This window comes from Castanea sativa, chromosome 3 (assembly GCF_040712315.1).
Source record: "Castanea sativa cultivar Marrone di Chiusa Pesio chromosome 3, ASM4071231v1".
NCBI lineage: Eukaryota > Viridiplantae > Streptophyta > Magnoliopsida > Fagales > Fagaceae > Castanea > Castanea sativa.
In genome coordinates, this window is record NC_134015.1 from 47,929,120 (window position 1) to 47,948,805 (window position 19,686).

The 19,686-nt window shown below is 36.3% G+C and overlaps 4 protein-coding genes across 4 annotated transcripts; 2 read left to right on the forward strand and 2 right to left on the reverse strand.

The window, feature by feature from the left end:
* Nucleotides 1-1,088: 1,088 nt before the first annotated feature.
* Nucleotides 1,089-2,682, reverse strand: LOC142629077 (glucan endo-1,3-beta-glucosidase-like). Its single transcript, XM_075803068.1, has 2 exons — nucleotides 2,646-2,682; nucleotides 1,089-2,053 (listed from the first exon to the last, which is right to left on the reverse strand). The coding sequence occupies exons 1-2, from the start codon at nucleotides 2,680-2,682 to the stop codon at nucleotides 1,089-1,091; spliced, it is 1,002 nt and encodes a 333-aa protein (XP_075659183.1).
* A 2,263-nt stretch (nucleotides 2,683-4,945) lies between these two features.
* On the forward strand, nucleotides 4,946-5,860 carry LOC142627428 (uncharacterized). Its single transcript, XM_075801291.1, has one exon. The coding sequence runs from the start codon at nucleotides 5,151-5,153 to the stop codon at nucleotides 5,622-5,624; it is 474 nt and encodes a 157-aa protein (XP_075657406.1). The 5' UTR covers nucleotides 4,946-5,150; the 3' UTR covers nucleotides 5,625-5,860.
* A 3,342-nt stretch (nucleotides 5,861-9,202) lies between these two features.
* LOC142629963 (transcription factor bHLH90) lies at nucleotides 9,203-12,354 on the forward strand. The gene is made up of 8 exons (XM_075804026.1): nucleotides 9,203-9,339; nucleotides 9,459-9,638; nucleotides 9,732-9,810; nucleotides 10,302-10,370; nucleotides 10,459-10,983; nucleotides 11,106-11,336; nucleotides 11,438-11,614; nucleotides 12,060-12,354. Exons 1-8 carry the CDS (start codon nucleotides 9,227-9,229, stop codon nucleotides 12,132-12,134), a joined length of 1,449 nt encoding a protein of 482 aa, XP_075660141.1. The 5' UTR covers nucleotides 9,203-9,226; the 3' UTR covers nucleotides 12,135-12,354.
* Nucleotides 12,355-12,625: 271 nt separating this feature from the next.
* On the reverse strand, nucleotides 12,626-17,794 carry LOC142627578 (proline-rich receptor-like protein kinase PERK13). The gene is made up of 8 exons (XM_075801451.1): nucleotides 16,734-17,794; nucleotides 16,198-16,653; nucleotides 16,034-16,120; nucleotides 15,647-15,717; nucleotides 15,471-15,547; nucleotides 14,862-15,009; nucleotides 13,586-13,747; nucleotides 12,626-13,302 (listed from the first exon to the last, which is right to left on the reverse strand). Exons 1-8 carry the CDS (start codon nucleotides 17,650-17,652, stop codon nucleotides 12,991-12,993), a joined length of 2,232 nt encoding a protein of 743 aa, XP_075657566.1. The 5' UTR covers nucleotides 17,653-17,794; the 3' UTR covers nucleotides 12,626-12,990.
* Between the last annotated feature and the right edge of the window lie 1,892 nt (nucleotides 17,795-19,686).

Consider the following 19,686-nt stretch of genomic DNA (forward strand, 5'->3'; position numbering starts at 1 on the left):
ACACCGCAGAGAGGTAGAGAGCACAGAGACCACAGAGAGGCAGAGAGCACGGCGTGACACGTGGCAGACGCAGTCAGACGCTGCACTGACGTGCGAGCAGCGGCGTCCCTCGCGCATCGCCGCATCCCACCACGTCGGACGCGAGTGCGGCACCTCTAGTGCCGTGTCCGTGCATCCCAGATAATAAGTGGGAGTAGGAGAATTTAAACTCTTAATTACTATGATGGAAACACCATAAAATGTTAGTTAAGTTTTATAAGACTCTTGGTAAATAAAAAAGAAACTTGATAATATTATTTTTGTCTTCCTTCCAATATAAATAATGAAAGAAATTAACAAAATAATCTTAAATAAAAATTATATAATGCATAATTGTTAAGTTTATACAATCCAAAAGCCCAATAATTAAGTTTTCAAGCTCGGTCTTGTGAAGAAAGAACCAATGAGTGCCTGTTAGAAGAAAAAAAAAAATACTTTAGAAAAGAAAGGAGAAAAATGTGGCGGGGGGTGAAATACCCCTTTTTAAAAATGATCAACCTGTGTGACCCCATGTATTGAGCAACGTTTCAATGGGTTGACTATTTTTTATAACTGGTCCAAAAATTCCCATCTATACCAATATTTTTACTTCGACTTTGGATGTGTTATTAGGTCTGGGCCTAATTTTCTCAAGTCCAATATATAATTTATTGTGAACTTTACCTCATGCATATTACATGTTCAGATAAAAAATCATAGCAAAAAAATAAATTATTTAGATTGAAACTATATTTTATTAATCACTTTAGATTTTTTTTTTTTTTGGTAAATTTAATAATTACAACAATGGATAGAGAAATTGAAACCTCTTCCTTGTAGAAGAGAGTTGACAATATCATTAAAAAATAAAAAATAAAATCTTGCAATACAATCCAAAGCTACTATTATAAAATGAAGGCCCGCTATATCTATCTAAAATAGTACTACTTTCAGCAGTAGGATGTTGCTATAGTCATAGGTAGAAGACATCATTTTTTTGAAAAAAAAAAAAAAAAAAAGAAAGAAAGAAGAAGAAGAAGCAACATTACTACAAAAGTGCCTCTTTCTCTTTAGTTAAAATCGATGTCATAAGCCTTAACCCCGTCAAGCCCAAAAATCCCAAAATGCTTCTCGTACTCTTCTCCACCCTTCTTATTCTCATCAAACAAATCAAACAGGTAAGCTTCCACTCCTGTCTCCGGCCTCCGTGGCGTTCCCGCATCGTCTGCCGCCCGCCTCACCACGTTCCCGTTGTACAACGATGCATTTTCCTCACTCGCCGCCTCGCCAGCCTTCGTTGGCCACCCCGTCTCTGTCACCACCACTGGCACTCCCTCGAACCCCACCTTCTCCATTGCAGACACAAACGCATCCACACTCGCGTCAAAAAGATTACTATACGATAATGCACCGTCTCTAACTGTATTATTCTTAGACTTGAACAACGCGTAATCCAAAGAAACATGGTTCTTATTGTTTACGTAACTGAAGTAGGGATACACGTTTACCATGAAAGGTGAACGGCTATCGTATAGATATTGTACGAGAGGGATGATAGCAGATTCAATGTACGGGTCAAAGGTTGCTGCAGATGGAGGGTATGAATTTGTTACGACTGAGGCTGCTTGTGGCGATGAGAGCTTGATGGAATTGGTGAGGTTAAGGGTTTTGAGAGCTTGGTAGAGGTTGAGAATGGCGGTGACGACGTAGGGGGTGTAGAACGGGTCTTTGAGGAAGACCTCGTTGCCTACAGCAATGTAGCGGACTTGGTTAGCGGGGATGTGGGCGAAGACATTGGATTGGAGCCAGCTGAGGGCTGTGGCCTCGTTGGCATTGGCCAGGAAGGGGAGGAGTTCGTTAGGCACGCCAATCGTAAGGTTGATTCCGGTACCAGAGAAGGATTTGAGGGTCGTGGGGTCAATGTCGAAGAGGCGGACGTATTTGATGCCATTGGATTTGATGAGGTTGACGATGGAGGAGGGTTGTGGTAAATTGTTGGCAACGCGACCATAACATATTCCAACGGGTGCTGCACCTGCATGCCCAAAAAAATATGAAATGTCACAATTCTATTCTTAAATAGAGAATAATGCGTTATACATATGTGTGCACGCACGCGCGCACATGTTACATTTGAGTAAATGTAATAAAATGGAAGGTAATAAAATGGAAAGGTTTGAGAAACCTGTTGAAGATGGGAAAATGATTAATAGGAGATGGATTGAGATGAGGGAGAGAGAGAAGTGCTGAATATTAATTGTTGACATTGTATATTTGTGAAATTTTCTTTTTCTTTTGCTGAATTGAATTTGTGAATAATTGAACTGAGGATGGGATTGGGAGGGTTAGATTTATATCTCAGAATGGAATTTTGGTGAGAATAGATGGTGTGGAGAAGATAGAAATTTGGTTGTGAAGTTTTGTTACAAATTTGGTTTGAAGTGGTTTGTGTGGCTTGGCGCATACAATGGTATTTTTCTTATTATTCGTTACTGGTTAGTTCGTTTAGGTGTTGTAGGGTGCATGGTCGTTTAGGATCGGATATTTTTATGCAGGGTTTGCTGTTTTTAACAATTAAAGTAAGTCAAGTGATCCCACTTTGACTCTGGTCCATTGAGCAAACAAACCTTTGAACAAGCCATAAGCCTGACAAGAGTCACACATTAGGGGTGAGACACCTTTCAAATTTTCCAACTGGTTAGAAATAAGTTAGGATTTATCTAACATGATTTTCACATAACTCATCACTAGCTACATTTTTTTCACATATCAATCATAAATTTTTTATGTTTTAATTATAATAAATATGGTAGAAAGAATTTATATAAGTTTTGTGAGAGAATAGACAATATCATTGAAGTACAAAACTTTTGACTATACCAATTATAATGTTTTAGTTAAATAAATAAGAAAAAAAGTTTAGCTATAGTCTCTCTCTCTCTCTCTCTCTCTCTCTCTCTCTCTCTCTCTCTCTCTCTCTCTCTCTTCATTTTTAGGCTTAATTAACAAATGTTCTTAGGACACAAGTAAATATAAGTTTAATGCATATTTTATCCCACTTTTATAGGTCACCACAGAGTCCATTTTCATAAAAAATAGATAATTAGTACATAAATACTATTCTTTTCCTTTTTCTCAAACTTAGTTTAAAAATAAATTTCTCTGTTTAAACTTCTCATGGAGAACAACAAAAGTCACAATTCCATTAAAAATATATATATTACAAAATTAGCAGGGCTGCTGCTTCCATGGCTCTAGCTCTAACAAGTTGATTAAGGTTGACGCAAAGCTCGGCAGTATGAAATTTTTCTACCACGTATACCAAAGATCGACGACAATGTGGAAAGGTGCGACTTGCCAAGCAACAAATCTTTGCTCAGCTTTCCTCCTCAAAATCAAAATCAACTTCAGCCAAGGGAAAGGGGAGAGAGTTTGTTATGTGTCACAAATGGATTAAATCACAAAAAGCCATCATTTTTTTTTAAAGAAAAAACAACATGCAAAGTGAAAATTTTATTCCATGATAAGATTTTTGAGCCAGTCTTCTTATTCAATGTCAAGTTATAACTTGTAATAAAAAAGGCTTTATAAGATAAACATAACTTTGAAATTCAAAAGAACCCTATATTTACCTACTACAAGTAAGCTTGATTTAAAGCCTAAACTAATAATCTATATATCCTACCCTTATATATTTACTTTTCCTAATAACAAAAATGCAATATCAAAATGGTATGATTAAAGAGATAAGTAGAGTCACGTCACAAATTACTGTGCTGTGAATCCATTGGCATAGTGCCTGTAATCCAATGATAGTCAGAACAATGCAATCATAAGGCATTAAAGGGACTGTCAATTGGTCTTGCACTTGCATAAAAAGAGCGGCAAAGTCACCTTTATTTCTGTTCCTTGAACGTCCAATTCATTGGGTCCCTTGTTGAATTTTTGTACCAACTGCCAACCTATTATGAGTACAGTATCATTATAGTATCATTGCTCTCCAATCATCAACAAAAAATGATAAACTCAAGCCGCTCATACCACTCTAGCAGAATCCTTTTTTGTTTGAAAAAAGAGAAAGGAATAAAGACAACAATTAGACGAGTGACCCCATTAAAGCAGATAAGCTTGAGCCTGGGGAAATGGTACATAATTAATTACACAAATCCCAATTTTGAACCACATGATCTATCTTCCTTTAAAAAATATCTGCAAAAAAGCCTAGAATTCTTTTTTTTTTTTTTTATGGGAAGCCTAGAATTCTTCGCCCAATGAAAGAGAGGAGCACAAATTTTCATGTAAATAGAACGGTTCAAACCACTCTTACACACAAATCTATGAAACCATCATTAATTTCGGATTTACATACCAAATACGAAACATGCGTATATGTTGCAATTCAAACAATCAAATTTTTTTTTTTTTTTTACTGTGATTTTTCAAAATTTGCAATAAGAGACTAATTACTGTTTATATTGGGTGAGCTTATGGAGGGATAAAGCATTGATTTAGAAAATTCTTTTCAAAATACAAGTAGCAAGATTCGAACTAGGAAGCACATTCAGTCGAACCCAATTTAAGTAATTTGAGATCGAGAACCTAACTAACTCGGCCAACTCCTGACTTAACAATCAAAATCAATTGAGCTCAGCCACTTGACCCAACAAATAAACCGTATATGAATAATGAATACACAATAACATCGATTTGTATGCATGAGTTTCAATGGAGATCATCCCACTCCAATGATTAAAGAGAGAGAGCTAAGTAAAATAATTGCTTTTCTTTCATGGGGGCCTTGAGAGCTAAAAGTGTGCTGTTCAAAGGAGCCAAAATCTTACTTTCTCTCCATACAAAGCAACGGCAGTACCGAATCTCCCGCAGTAATCAACACAAGGAATATCTTTATTAGTCTCTTTATTAAAGAAAGTTCCTCCTTTATTGAATTCAAAACCCCCCACATATTTGAATGGATCAACCCAATTATACATAACCCTTTCACACAGCAATCTAATTGCTTGTTTCATGAGTAAACCAAAAAACAACCTTTGTCTGCACTCAAAGCACAAGAGCTGCAGACTAATACTAAAACCAAACCCATCCCCTTTCTCTTCTCTCATCTAAGCCTAAAGATGTCTTTGCAACAACCCCAGCAGCAACAACCCCAGCAGCAACAACTCCCTCAGCCACAACAACAGCCAGTTCTGGTTTACCCCAACACTGTCACTGGGGAACCACCTTCACACCATTCAAATGGGTCGTTTGGGACAGTTTTTATTGTCCTTGCTGTGATCATTGTTGTATCAGCTATAGCTTGCTTTCTTGGCAGGCTCTGCAACCGGCGTTACAACAAACAAAAACCAGCAAAGCAAAACCACAACTTTCGTCCCAAAGATAATGGGGACATTGAGTTTGGGTTTGGTAAGAAGAAAGTTCCAACAGGCAAACCATCTGGAAATGGAGGAAGCAGAGGGCACAGGCCATTTGAAAATGGTGATAATAGCAGAGGGCATAGGCCATCCGAAAATGGTGATCATCACCATCACAACAGAGGTGAAATGAGGCCAGGTGGTGATCATGAAGGACAGCCCAGAGCCGCTGCATGATGATGGTATAGAAAATCAAAGATCAGGAGCTTCCATATGATATAGTTATGTACCTGGCTCACATTTCTATCAAAATCCTTCTGTTTTTTTTTTTTTTTTTTTTTTAATTTTCTTCTGTATTTTCGCATCCCCAGTCTCCACCCACAAGGGCCACAACTTGGAATATGTAATTACATATGGTGGTGTTGTGACATGCAAATGCAATAGTTTTAATTAGCAAAGGTGTTTGAGCTGAACAATCAAGAAATATATATCTACCTTAGAATATATATATATATAGTTACAATAAAAGGATTCAAATCCTAATCCGCTTGATAAAAAAATAGTCGTCTTCGATAGCTCTTGACTCAGATTGTGCACCTTTCACAATAAATTTTTTTTATTACAATTAAACTCAGTCCTCTTACAATTAATCATACAAACTTAAGGTTTGGATCGAACGAAATTGTTAAGATTCTGTCCAAATTCTTTTTAACAATTCAATTTTAATTCAAATTTTTGGGTCAAAATGGGACAATTGAAATGTTTTGTAGAACTAAATTGTCACATGGCAAAACTACAAGGGAAGAGTTTAATTGAAGGTTTGTCCACAAAAGACAAAACATAATATATTAATTTGGATGGAACCTAATGATTATATTTTAATCTAAACTTAGGGGATCAAATGTAAAAATTAAATTTTTTTTAATAAAATTGTGATTAAACCAAACCATAAGAGTAAATTGTAATTTACTTTTTTGAAAAAAAAAAAGTTTGGAAAAATTGTCTAAAATCTTCTAACATCACCCAATAAATTATCCAATACTTACAAAATTAACCTTTCAAGGTACTTACTAGATGGTATGCAACTGTCATTGTAGTTCATCAAATGACTTGTCCAATTCGTATATATTTATTTAGGAATGTACATCAGTCGAGTTGGAAACCAACAAATGACACCAAATACAAAAAGTAATATAAAGTTTCTAATAATCTGGCTAGACATACAATAAATGTCCCAAATTCTTAGTGTGAATGGAAAATATTTCACTACAATTTTAACATGTAATTCAAGCTGATATAGCCATTTTTCTTCATAAAATTCTTAGTCTTTTCCTCTAAAAAAAAAGTTTCAAACAAAAAAATACAAATAGTAAGTGGCCATATAAATATATTACACCTGTATATGTAGGCCTTGTCATAGATCCAAATTCTGATAAATACGGCCCAACCCAACTGACAAGCTCTACTAAGCCCATGGAGGGCAGTGCCACGTTGAAGCTATAGCCCTCAATCTTTTTTGAAATGGTTTAAATTTTTTAGAATATAGTAAAGTTATGAACTATTTTACAAATCGTTGATATTGCTATTGGTTATTTAGTAAATAAAAAATGATGTTAGTGATAGATTCATAAAAATTAATAAGATTGCTACATCAATAATTTTATATAAATATTATAAAATAATTTGTGATTGTAAAATTACTCAAATTTTCTTTGACCCTCTCAAATCTATATATTTTGTAATTAATTCATAAATACTTTCTTTTCTAAATGAACCCTCTAATTCTACAGCTTCTGGTCTAATGGGCTCGTAAACATTAGGAAAAACGATATTATTGAACCAAACAAAGCAGCAAACAATAAAACCAAAATCAACTAAAGCACCTATACTGCTTTAAGCTTATGATTCTACAATCCTATTTCGCTATTAAGCTTAACCTTCAAGGTCAAGCAAAATAATTTGTGACACATTCAACTCAACTCCTTTTCTTTTCTTTTCTTTTCTTTTTTCTCTGTTTATTATTCTTATGGATTTTAAAATCTTCATGCATTGTGTGCAAAATGTCTGCATTTTTCCATGATTGTCGTGTAGCTAACTACGGCCTTTCATTATTGTACCGTTTAGGAACAATACAGAATTGTACCTGTTCTGGTGAAACAGAGGCACAGAGCCAAACCGTGTAATTTTCCATTTTCTGAAATCCTTGTCCTACAAGCATACATGCCACTTTTTGTTTCTTTTGTTGGATATAAACGTACCACTTATTTGAAACTTGTGAAGAAAGTATTAGTATTTGTATTTATTATTATTAATAACAGACTTATTATGTTTTGTAATTTTAAACTACAAAATGATGTTTGGTTTTAGAGTGTTGCTGTTTCATTTACAATACTTTAATAGGCTTGTAGCGATGTCTATATTAACTTTGTCATTTAATTTCTTTTTTAAGTGTAAATGAAGGCCTTTTTTTTTTTTTTTTATAACTGTAAATGAAGGATTTGATTCTGAATCAAAGCCCACGTAAAGGAATACCATTAGTAGATCACATAGGTTAATATCTGATTGGTAAATTGGGATAATTGACAAGTAATCTTATTCTTAAATGTCATTTCTTTGTCAAAAACCCAACTTAACAGTCGTAAAGCACCAAATAGCACTGCATGAATTCAATTGGGAATTACCATAATTTTGTTTTTCCTTCAATAATCTAAGATCAAAGACCTCACTTATTGAACATGAATGCAGATTAAACTATACTCATTTATTAAACTAAGGAGCCAATTAAATTTTCACCACAATTAACCACACAACCCTCTCCATTTAATTGAAAATTGAAAGAGTCAATTTCATGATTGAGAATCTTATTTATAGGGTGTACATTTTTTCCCGCAAAAGATTACAGATTAAAACTAAACTAGAACAAAAATCTTAGGGCAAAGCTTGTTTAGGTACATCCCATTGAAGTTATCCTCAAAAACAGAAAGCAAGTCTACAAGCAGACTGTCAAAAATAACAAAATCTAAATTATGGATCGAACCCATTTTAGCATGCTTGTCAGCACAGCGATTCACTTCACAGTAGCAATGACTAAACTAGACTTGAGGAAGATTTGAAATCAGCTGCCTGCAATCACCCAAGATAGGAGACACAATGTTATTTACATAATTAGGATTGGCCAAGACATCTATAATAACTTTAGCATCCAGTTCAATCTCAACACAATCAAAGTTATAGTTGCTGCAAATGAGAAGTCCATCTCTTAGGCCCCAAAGCTCAGCAATAAAGCTATTGGTGATCTCAATTTTTCTAGCGAACCCTTTAATCCAGTGAACATTATTTAAAATGAAGATGGTTTTGATTCTTAAAAATATATATACCCATAAAGAGAATGGTGTACATGCTTCAAAAATGGTCAGCTTGCATTCATTTTCCAAATAATAAAGAATGAAATAATGATTATGTGCTGTTATGGGTTGCTTTCACAGGAGCTTTTGAACCATTCGATGGTTATTTTTTATACCAACTCTAGTAATCGGTCAAAAAACACGCACACACATTCACTCTCTCTCTCTCTTTCTCTCTCTCTTCTGGCATCAGATTCCCACTGTCACGGATTTGCAACTGACTACTATGATACCCTCCCATATGAAAAAGTGTTGGAATTGTCGCGTACCATTTTATCTCAAGTTTGGAGACTTATATTATAAAGGGAGACATATAATAAAAGTTAACAGCTCCTTTGTACTCATATAAATGAAAGAAAGAAAGGCTTTTAACAGTCATTATAATACTCTACTAGTACTCTTAGCAAACTCACAAACGAACCAAAATTGTTGTAAATGGAGGAGACAATGACGGGTTTGGAGAGAACAGTGGAGTGGCTGAGACCCTTTGTTCAGACAAAGACTTGGGACTATTGTGTTGTTTGGAAACTAGGAGATGATCCCTCTAGGTAGTATTACTATTATCATGTTGTTTTACATTGACAAACATTTTCAACTAGACCCAACATCAGATTTTGACACTCTTTGCTCTCTTTTTTTTTTTTTTGGTGGTCATTGATTATTGTAGGTTTATTGAGTGGATGGGTTGCTGCTGTAGTGGTGGTTATGGATTTGTTGCTAAAGAGGAAAGAGGGGTGGAGCACCATTTGAGTCCTCTTTGCAAAGATGGTCACAGTCAGCATCCCATAAGCACAAAGGCTTGTGAAGCTCTTGCTCAACTTCCTTCTTCTATGCCACTCTATTCTGGGTACAACTCTCTCTCTCTCTCTCTCTCAAAACCTTGACCTTTCATTCTGTAAATACATGATAAAGATACACTGATATGGAATACTGGAACCAGGGTTCATGGTGAGGTTGTCATATCAACCCAACCCAGGTGGATTTGCAATGCCAATGCCTTGGATTCAGATATTTCTAACGTGGGTACACCAATGTCTCTCTCTCTCTCTGATTTTTCCTTCAGATAACATACTAATGAAACCAAAAAGAAAGTACATACTCCGTCCTATGGATTAAACAGTTTGATTTTCCAAGAAATAAAATGTTCAAAGAGTAGGCTTTTGCTTCCTCAGGTCCCAAACACAATAACTGAATTTTTTTTTTTTTACCAAATGTTTTCTTAGCAACCAAAAGGAGCTTTAGGCCATTGATATAGACTTGAGGCTAATCACATATTCCAGGCTCTAGGCTCTAACATATATTTTTCCCTAAGTGTCCCTCATCAAGTAGTTGATGATATGCTTGAAAATTTGACCACACTACCAAGACATAGAAAACATGGAACATCCCACAGATTTGTTACATCATAGTTGGCCATATCTGAAAGGATCATTATGGATTGAGACAGACCATTAGAAAACATAGAGGTGATACTTGCTACTAAACTAATAATAAAAGTTTATTTTGACAGGACACACTCGGAACCCGAGTTCTGATCCCAGTTGTTGGTGGTCTTATTGAGCTCTTTGTCGCAAAGCATGTAAGATTTGCTTTGTGCTTAATTTAATTTTAGCATTATAATTGAGATATTCTCTTCCAGTATATAAATATATAATTCTTCTTTTCAGATACCAAAAGATCAAAAGACCATAGAGTTCATTACAGCTCAGTTTAACGTCTCTTTGGACCAAGACCCCAAGAGTGTCTGGAACTCTGCCAATGTGAAACTCAGTGAACATCATCTTGCTCTATTGCCTGAAGAGTACTTACAACATTGGCCTGGAATACAAGCTCTTTCTTCATTAACCCAGTTCAGCTCCTATCCTAGTGTTGAGGGATCATCTAGTGGATCCAATCGTTCCTGTGGACGTCCATTTGACTTAAATTGTGGTTATATACCTCCGCATGGTTCTATGAATCAGTCAATTGGAAAATCTTCTGGCTCTAAAAAGCCTGAGTACAATGTGAGTTCATTGAAGACAAAATTGGCATTAAATTGTGGCAATGTGGTAGAAAAAGAGAAAGAAAAAGTTATCCAGGAACCAAAAACAAAAAAGTTCCATTCAAAGAATCTCGCCACAGAGAGGAAAAGAAGGCACAGGATTACAGATGGGCTCTTCACTCTACGTGCTTTAGTCCCAAAGATAACCAAGGTTAAGATAATAAATACTAATGAAATAATATAATAGTGAATTGGTCTCCTTTTTTCCACCCAATGTGGATGTGTCTCTCTGTATTTATTCAGCTTTTATTCTTTCATTTAATGAATTTCTAGATGGATAGAGCTGCGATTGTTGGAGATGCAATTGAATATATACAAGAGTTGCAGAAGGAGGTTAAGCAACTTAACAATGAGCTCAGGGAAATGGAAGAAGAGGACTGTGAAAAGAATAAAGCAGAGTTGAAGATCTTAAAACCAAACAGAACAAATGGTGGCACCACATGTTTTGCTCCTACTGAGCAAAAACCAGAATCATCTAGCCTTGGAGAAAAGAAGGAAACAGAGGTATGTAGTGCTAGCATAACCTTTAGCTGTCACTTCCAATGTCTGTGTTCAGTTTATTATTGCAACATGCCTCAACACCTTTGGCATAAACCTTTTCTTAGGTGCAAGTGGAAGTGAGCCAGATAGGCCAAAGAGACTTCCTGATTAAGATCATCTGTGAGCAGAAGCGGGGTGGGTTTGCAAGGTTCATGGAGGCTATAGATTCCTTAGGACTCCAAGTAGCCGATGCCAATGTGACCACATTCTGTGGCAAGGTCTTGAACATTCTCAAAGTTGAGGTAAGATTCAAGTAAAGAGATATCAAAACAGGTTTAGGTGATGCGAAAGTAATGGTTTATTGCTAAAATTCCTTGGGATGTTTGGAGCTCAATGGGAAATATAATAACTGCATTTTGCCTTTACATAGCATCAGCCAGTCCTTATTGATTTACATAACACTGAAAGAGCCAGCTTGTAAGGGAATACCATCATAACCAAAACCATTAAAAAAAAAATAATAATAATAATAATAATAATATAATAATAATAATAAACTGAGAGAGAGAGAGAGAGAGAGAGAGAGAGAGTAAACAAGTCAATAAATTTATTTATTTATTTTAAGTAAAACAACAATGTATTCATATTGAATCCTGCTTAAAATTGCATAACACATCCATTTCTCCTTTTGCATGATTGTTCATTGGATCATCTGTCTGATACAGAATAACATTGTATATTGCCCAGGCAAACACGGACATTAAGCCGAAGAAGTTGAGGGATGCTTTGTTCGAGCTAGTAGGCTGTAGACTATCACAATAGAAGGAAGATAGAATGTGTGGTATTGATTTCAGAAAGTAAAGGGTATGACAAAGTTTTGACACCTCTAACCATATAGTATCACTCAATATTGCATGATCATTGATACATCAACTTTGAAATCCAATTTAGTAAAGTAGATATTGAAAATATGAAAGTAGAAAAGGGTAAAATTGCAGCTTTCTAATTTTGTAGTTTTTCTTCATGTTGGTTTATGATAGATGGAGCTCATCAAGTGTGTCTTGTACGTAACTTTCTTACCTCTTGCTTCATTTGCGAGACATTTAGGCATACTACTTTTGAATTTGAGAATTTTTCCCTCCTGCGTTGCCTTTCATTTCTTCTCAAGCGAATAACTTGATTATTTTGCAAAAGAAACTACCAGCATGTTGCAACTTCTACAGTTCATATATTAAGATACAGGTAATTTCTTCTGGCAAAAATAGTAGAAAAACATGATGATGATAATAATAGTAAATGATATGCATTCAATATAGAAAACACTAAATCATTTCACCATGATAAAACGTTTATCACAATAAGTATTCACACAAAAATGAATGGTCTCGCCTCAATATCAAGACATTGTTGGTATTAAAATTTACCTTCAGAGTATTACTCTCAGTTTAAGCTTCCCCTACTCTGCAAATACTTGGAGGGACTAAGTGATATACCAGGATTCACCAGAAAAGGAAAAAGGGGAAAAAAAGAATAAGAAAAAAAAAAAAAAAAAAAAGCTTTACACACTACTTAAGTCAGATTAAATTAAACAAAGGCCTCTCTTGCAGATATTGCCTTTTCTAGTGCCCTATATGGGTCAAATAATGTGCAGTAGAAAACCATTTGAAATCACATGTAGTTAAAACCGGCGGGCACTGCCTTCTCTTGTGCTGCCATATCGTTGCTCACCACTACGTGCATTAAAGGCTCGAGTTTCTGATTCAGAACTTGAATATTCATCCTTAAGCCTTGGCATTTCTCTAGAATTGTATGGTCCACTGTACGGTCCACTGTACGCGTCAAGATCTGAGCTGTCACTGCCAAGTGCCATCCTCCTAAATCTCATAATTTCTTGATTGTATTGGCCAGAATCATATATTGTGCTCTGGCCATATTTCACCCCATTAGACAGATCAGACATTTCACCTTCACTGTCCAATGCTCTTACCACCTGAAATGGAGAGCCCAAATAGTTAATTGTAGTCAGAGAACTACCACAAGAGCGTTGGAGATGGAAATAAGTTTTATAAGAAAAGACATACATTTTAGTCATAGAAGATTAGGAGTCAAACTGTATTAGAAATAGAAGAAAGGGTAAAGCTGATGTAGAACTAAACTTCTGTCATATAATCCCATTAAGCATATTTCTCTCTTAATGTTATATATAAATAAGAAGCATGAGATTGAACTGGCAGCAACAAAGAGATATCACAAGTGCTGTTTATTAGTATTACCTGCGCCATGCGGGGGCGTTTTGGAGCAGAATGCCTAATGCACGCAGCAGCTGCCTCGATCATTCTGAACATTTCAACCTCCACATACTGCTTTTCAAGTCGTGGATCTACCAATTCACCAAAATCACCAGTTTCAAGGGCATGAATAAGGTGTGGACGAGCCTGACAACACATTTTTCAAAGGGAACAAAGTGAATCATAAGAAAATAATCACCAGCATCATTCTAACAGATTAAATGTAAGTACCCAAAAATAAATAAATTCTAAAAGAATATTTGATTCAGACCCTCCACTCTAGATACCAAGAGATGATATAGGAAATCATTACACTCAAGTATTTAGGACCTTTTGATCGCTTATAAGGTCAAAGGGTCTTCATCTGTTGGACTTGGTCAAATGAAACATGGACTTGAAACAAATCCAAACTGACCATAAAGAGTAGCTCTGAGCCACATCAGCCTCATAATGCATAAATATGATATCAGGGAAGATTTTTAGCCTTTTTAGGCAGCAGTAGCTTTTGGTATGCCTAATATTGTCCTTCTTAAAGAAAAAGCCTTCACAAATTTGTTTTGATCACAGCATGTCAATATTCAGAAATCAGGATTGATCATCTCATACAGATTCAGAAGGGTTTTTTTTTTTTTTTTTTTTCAATGGGGGAAGGGGGAGGGGGTAGGTGGGTTGTAAGTGTAGATTCAGCAGGTTACAGAGAAAAATCCCGGGCTGTCGTCAAAACCAAACCCCTGGCAATGCTAAAAATTTATTATAATTTTTATTGATATACAGAACTGAATTGAAATTTTTGTACCAACTCTCAAATATGCATGTTACCAATTGCAATTGTAAGGGTGCAATAGGGGTGTATTAGACTAGGAAATTTGCATTCATTGAAAACAGAAGGCAATGGGAGACAAATGAGACACCTCCAAGGTATGCAAAAATATTTTACAAGAAAACATACAAGGCATTAGGGAAGAATTTAATTTAGTCACTCCATTGTTTTTCTTGAGATATCCATGTGACAATACCAAAGTGCAAGAGAGATAGCTGACTTGGAAATACTTCTACTAGAATAAGCATACTTTATCATTTTCACATTTCTCAAATATGAAGTAATAATATTTGCCAAAGTTAAACTTCTTCCATATTTCAGGCCCCAGGGTCACCAACATTTGAAAGAAAACTAAAAGTAAGAGGACCACTGGAAAGAGTGTAAGTTAGAAAGTCCATCAGTCTTCTAAATAACTTGGAGAAGTACAGTGATAATTCATACCCATTCAACCAAACTCTCATCTCCCAAAGGCTGCCTTGGGTCAACAGGTTTACGCCCAGTGATTAGCTCTAGAAGCACAACTCCAAATGAGAATACATCTGATCTGTCTGTTAATTTTCCACTCGATGCATATTCGGGTGCCAAGTACCTGACAGCCAAATTGAACATTGATTATGCATAGACAAAACCAAGTTTTTAAAGTCCCTTTACTATTAACTGAATTAAGCCAAAAATTATCATGTAATGGATCCAAAATGGGAGTTTTCTCTTTTTAGATTCAAGTCTGTCCTCTATATCTCAACCAATCACTTCCTTGCCTTCTAAAGGAAGTGATAGATTGGATTGTTATAAATACCCATCCTGGCTAATTTCTATTTCTCAGAATGTCATGGAGTGCCACTGGGCACTAACTGAAGGTCCTAAACCCCCCAACTCTGTTTCACATGACCACATATCATGACTGTTGGAGGTATTTGCCATTTTTAGTACTTCAAATAGCTTTCTCTGGAATTGTACTCATGAATTGTAGGAAGAAGAAGAAATGGAACAGACTCATAAAATGCTTCAACATTGTAAAAGTGCCAAGGTGTTCCAGACATTCAAACCTACCCAAATGTCCCCATGACTCGAGTGGATACATGAGTGTGAGTGTCATTTGCTAGTTTGGCAAGTCCAAAGTCTGCAACCTGTGCTCAAAGCAATTCTCAAATTAAAACCTGTTAGAGAAACATCATGGGTAGCATCAGAAGAGAAAAAAAAGTAAGCAAAGAGATCAAAACACATGCCTGAGCCTCAAAAGCATCATCCAAAAGAATATTTGCTGACTTAATGTCTCTGTGAATAATTTTTGGATGGCCTAGAAACAAGTGACGGTGAGAAGAAACAATCAGATAATATGGTTATCTAACAGTTAATTAAGCATTTGGACGGTTATATTAGATCGACAGGAGTTCATAAAAAAGTTAATATGACCTAAATTTTACTGGTGACCTGCCTTTACATTGTGGAGGTGGGCAAGAAAGTTAGATTTCAATTCATTGAAAAACAAACTCGACTATGATCAGAGGCATATTCAAGCTTTGCTAAACAAAAGAAAATATTTAAGAGAGAATGTTTTTGTTTTCAATAAGCACAAGTACAATAGTCATGATAATGCCAGAAGAGATACATACAATCTTCATGCAAATATGCCAAACCCTTTGCAGACCCTAAAGCAATCTTGATTCTTTTGGTCCAATCCAACACTGGCATTCCTTGACCTGACAGCAGATACCAATATCATACTGAGAATCATGACAATGGTTGATAAGGTGAGAAGACAAGAATTTCCCCTTACCATGCATATGATGCTCAAGTGTTTTATTTGGAACAAATTCATATATGAGCATTCTTTGTTGCTCAGAGATGCAATACCCCACCAACGAGACCAAATGTCGATGATGAACACGACTAATAATCTCAACTTCAGCCCTGAATTCCCGCTCCCCTTGTCCACTACCCGCCTTGAGCTGCTTAACAGCCACCACTCTTCCATCAGGTAGCTGACCCTTGTAAACATACCCAAACCCACCCTCACCAATAACATTTTGGCGAGAAAACCCATTGGTTATCTCCATCAACTCTTCATAGGTAAAAAATGACTTAGTAGCACCTAGGGAATTCGAGTCTGGTGCCCCTCCTTGTCCTTGGTATGCATTCCCCCTTTGACTTCCTTGACTACTTGCAAATGAATGATAATAGGGATCTCCTCCATTATTCCCCATAGTCTGTGACTGGTTGTAGTAAAATCCATCTGTACATCAGAAACACCAAAATTAAGAGATCATAGAGACATGTAGTAAGCAATTCGAATCCTCAAGAACTTCTTTTCACCTGATTTCACCGCAACACTATTGGGGGGCATGTAATGGGAGGTATAGATCTGAGCTCGTCTTCTCCTCCGTCTTGTGGTCACGAAAACGACTGCAATTAAGGCAATGATGAACACTCCTGCTACCGCCACCCCAACATAAGTAGCAGTACCAGTTTGACTCTCACTCTTTGCTGGTGGTGGGCTGGAGCTAGCCTTAGTAGAGGAACCTACAGTTTTGGGGGGAGGAGGGGACGGGCTAGATCCAGAAGGGGATGACCGAGGTGATGGTGATGATTTGGCTGGAGGGGGTGGCTGAGAAGTGTTTGACATCTTGGGTGGTGAACCAGGCGGGTTAGGCGAGGAACTGGTAGTTGGAGGAGGAACAAGGGTAGTAGATGGAGGTGGTGAAGTTGGCTGAGAAGTAGAATTATTATCAGTAGGAGGAGGAGGAGGAGGAGAAGAAGAAGAAGAAATAGGAGGAGAAGAAGAAGAAGGTGGGGATTGTGATGGAGGCGGCGAGTTTTGAGAAGATCCATTATTATTAGAAGGAGGAGGAGTAGGAGAAAGAGGAGGAGGAGGAGGTGATTTTTGTGGCGGTGATGGTGGTGGAGATTTTGGATTTGATGGTGGTGGAGGTGAAGCCTTTGGAGCTACTGTATCCGATGGTGGTGGGGGTGAAGGGGGATTAGAACCTGAGCCTGGAGACGAGGTAGGAGGCGGGGATTTTGAATTTGAAGGCGGTGGAGAAGAAGTAGGAGGAGAAGGAGGAGGAGGACTTGAACTAGGTGAAGGTGGAGAAGACGAAGAAGAATTCTCCGGTGGAGGAGAGGAATTATCAGGTGGGGGAGGAGGACTATCTTTCCCACCCGGCGATGACGATCCCTCCGGTGAAGGGGAACTAGAGACCAAAGAACCCAGCGTTTCCGCTGAGCCTGACATTCTCCTTAGCTTAACAAATTTCCTTATTTTGTGATTGTTTTTTTATTCTTCCCTACAATCTCGAATGCTTTCTGATGTATCTTCTCCTTCTTCTTTCTTCAATTCTACAAACACGTATTCTACATTTCTTTCTTCCTTTCTTTCAAATGTTAATAAAAAAACAAACTACTGCTCTGTGATTTACAACAGGGACCGTACAATATCAATCACAACAAACTACAATATGCTCAATCTACACACACACAAAAACTACCGAATTCTAAAGACAAACTTGAACCAAACAAAACAAAAACAATAGGATCAGGAAAAAATGAAACCTGGGATATGTGTGAAAAGTGAAAATAAAAGTTGGAAGCTAGATCAGAATGCGTGGATTCGCATGGTGATGATGAGCCATATTCAGAGGGGTTGAAGAAATAATGGTGAGAGAAAGAACCGGCTTCAATGAAACAAAGTCAAAGAAACTAAAAAAAGACAATCCAACAACAACAAAAATTGCAAGAAATTCTGGTTCTTACTTCTTATTAAGGCAAAGGTTTTGTCTCATTTTTGGTTGGATTGGGACATTGGAGCGCAGTATCCTTTTCGGTTTGTTACAAATTGTTATGTCCCAACTGTCTCGCTTCCTTTGTTTTCTAATGGTGCAAATTCTCCTTCAATTTCGGGTTACCGCGCAAATTAAGAATAACGGGTTTTGTTCTTGCCCGGGTTTGGGTCTTTACCCGGAAAGGAACCAGCAATAAATAATATCCACTCTAATCTTGCCACATCTCTCTCTCTCTCTCTCTCTTAAGAGTTTACTCGTCTCAATGTTTGCGCGTTGCTCTTTTTTTCTTTTTCTTTTTCTTTTTTTGTATTTCCTTTATTTTTTTGTGGATAATTTTGGCGTATTCTTTGTAGGCATTTTAAGTAGAATTGTAAATATATTTACTCAATTATTCTCAAGTTTTTTCCCAATTAAACCTAAGTTTTAGGAGTATTTCTGAATCACATAAAGGAGAAATCTCTTAAATAGTATACCAATATAATTATATAGGATAAATTGTAAATTGCACCCTAAAGTTTGTGGGTATTTAAATTTTATACTCTGAGATTTCAAATTTTGGAATTTACCTCCTGAAATTTTTTGGTGTTTGAATTTTGAACTTGACGTTTCAGAATTTAAATTTTATCTCCGAAAGTTTGGAGGTGTTTGGCTTTTATACCCAAATTTTGAAACTTTAGGAAGTAAAATTCAAGCACCCATAAAATTTAGGAGGTAAAATCCAAATTTTAAAACTTCATGGTATAAAATCCAAACACCTCTAAACTTTATGGGTATAATTTTTAAAAATATTGTGAGATTTTGTTGTGCCTCTAAACTTTCTTTTTGTGAAAAAAGACCTCGTTTTTTAGTTACAATATTTATTGCCAGATAAATTCAATGACACATAAAATTTCATAACTTTTTCATAATTAATACGGTTTCATGTTGTGTTTTGTGCACAGTGAAATTGATAAACTCATGTAAAAATAATACCAATTACAATTTGTCAGTTCAATTAAATTAGGAAAAAATTGTGAGTTTTTTTTTTTGTTTGGTGTGGTGTTTCTAGCCTTATTCTTGGGTCTAAACTCTAAAGTCTGAACACCTAGACTCGGATCCATTCTCTTGGCTGAAGATTCGATTTTATTGTGTTCTAGTCCTCCTGGAAGATCAAAAACCTCTATCTCGTTTGAATATGGAAGAGTTTACATATGAATCTTCTAATAACCAAGTGATGTATTCTGATCAATTTTGACTCCAAATTCATTGCATAAACATTTTGTAGTTTGCCTCCTGGGACCATGGTTGAGATGCAACAACTGCAAACACTCTTTTCCAAATAACAATAATATTTTAACAATTTCATTAGTTAGCTGGTTTTGAAAGAATATGTGAAACTAGCAACTCGAGTTTCTAAAAATCGAGATTTAATTAGAACTCGAGTTTCTAAAGCTCGAGTTCAATGTTTTTGTGCTACCTTACCTGGACAAAATTGCCACGTGGAGCCA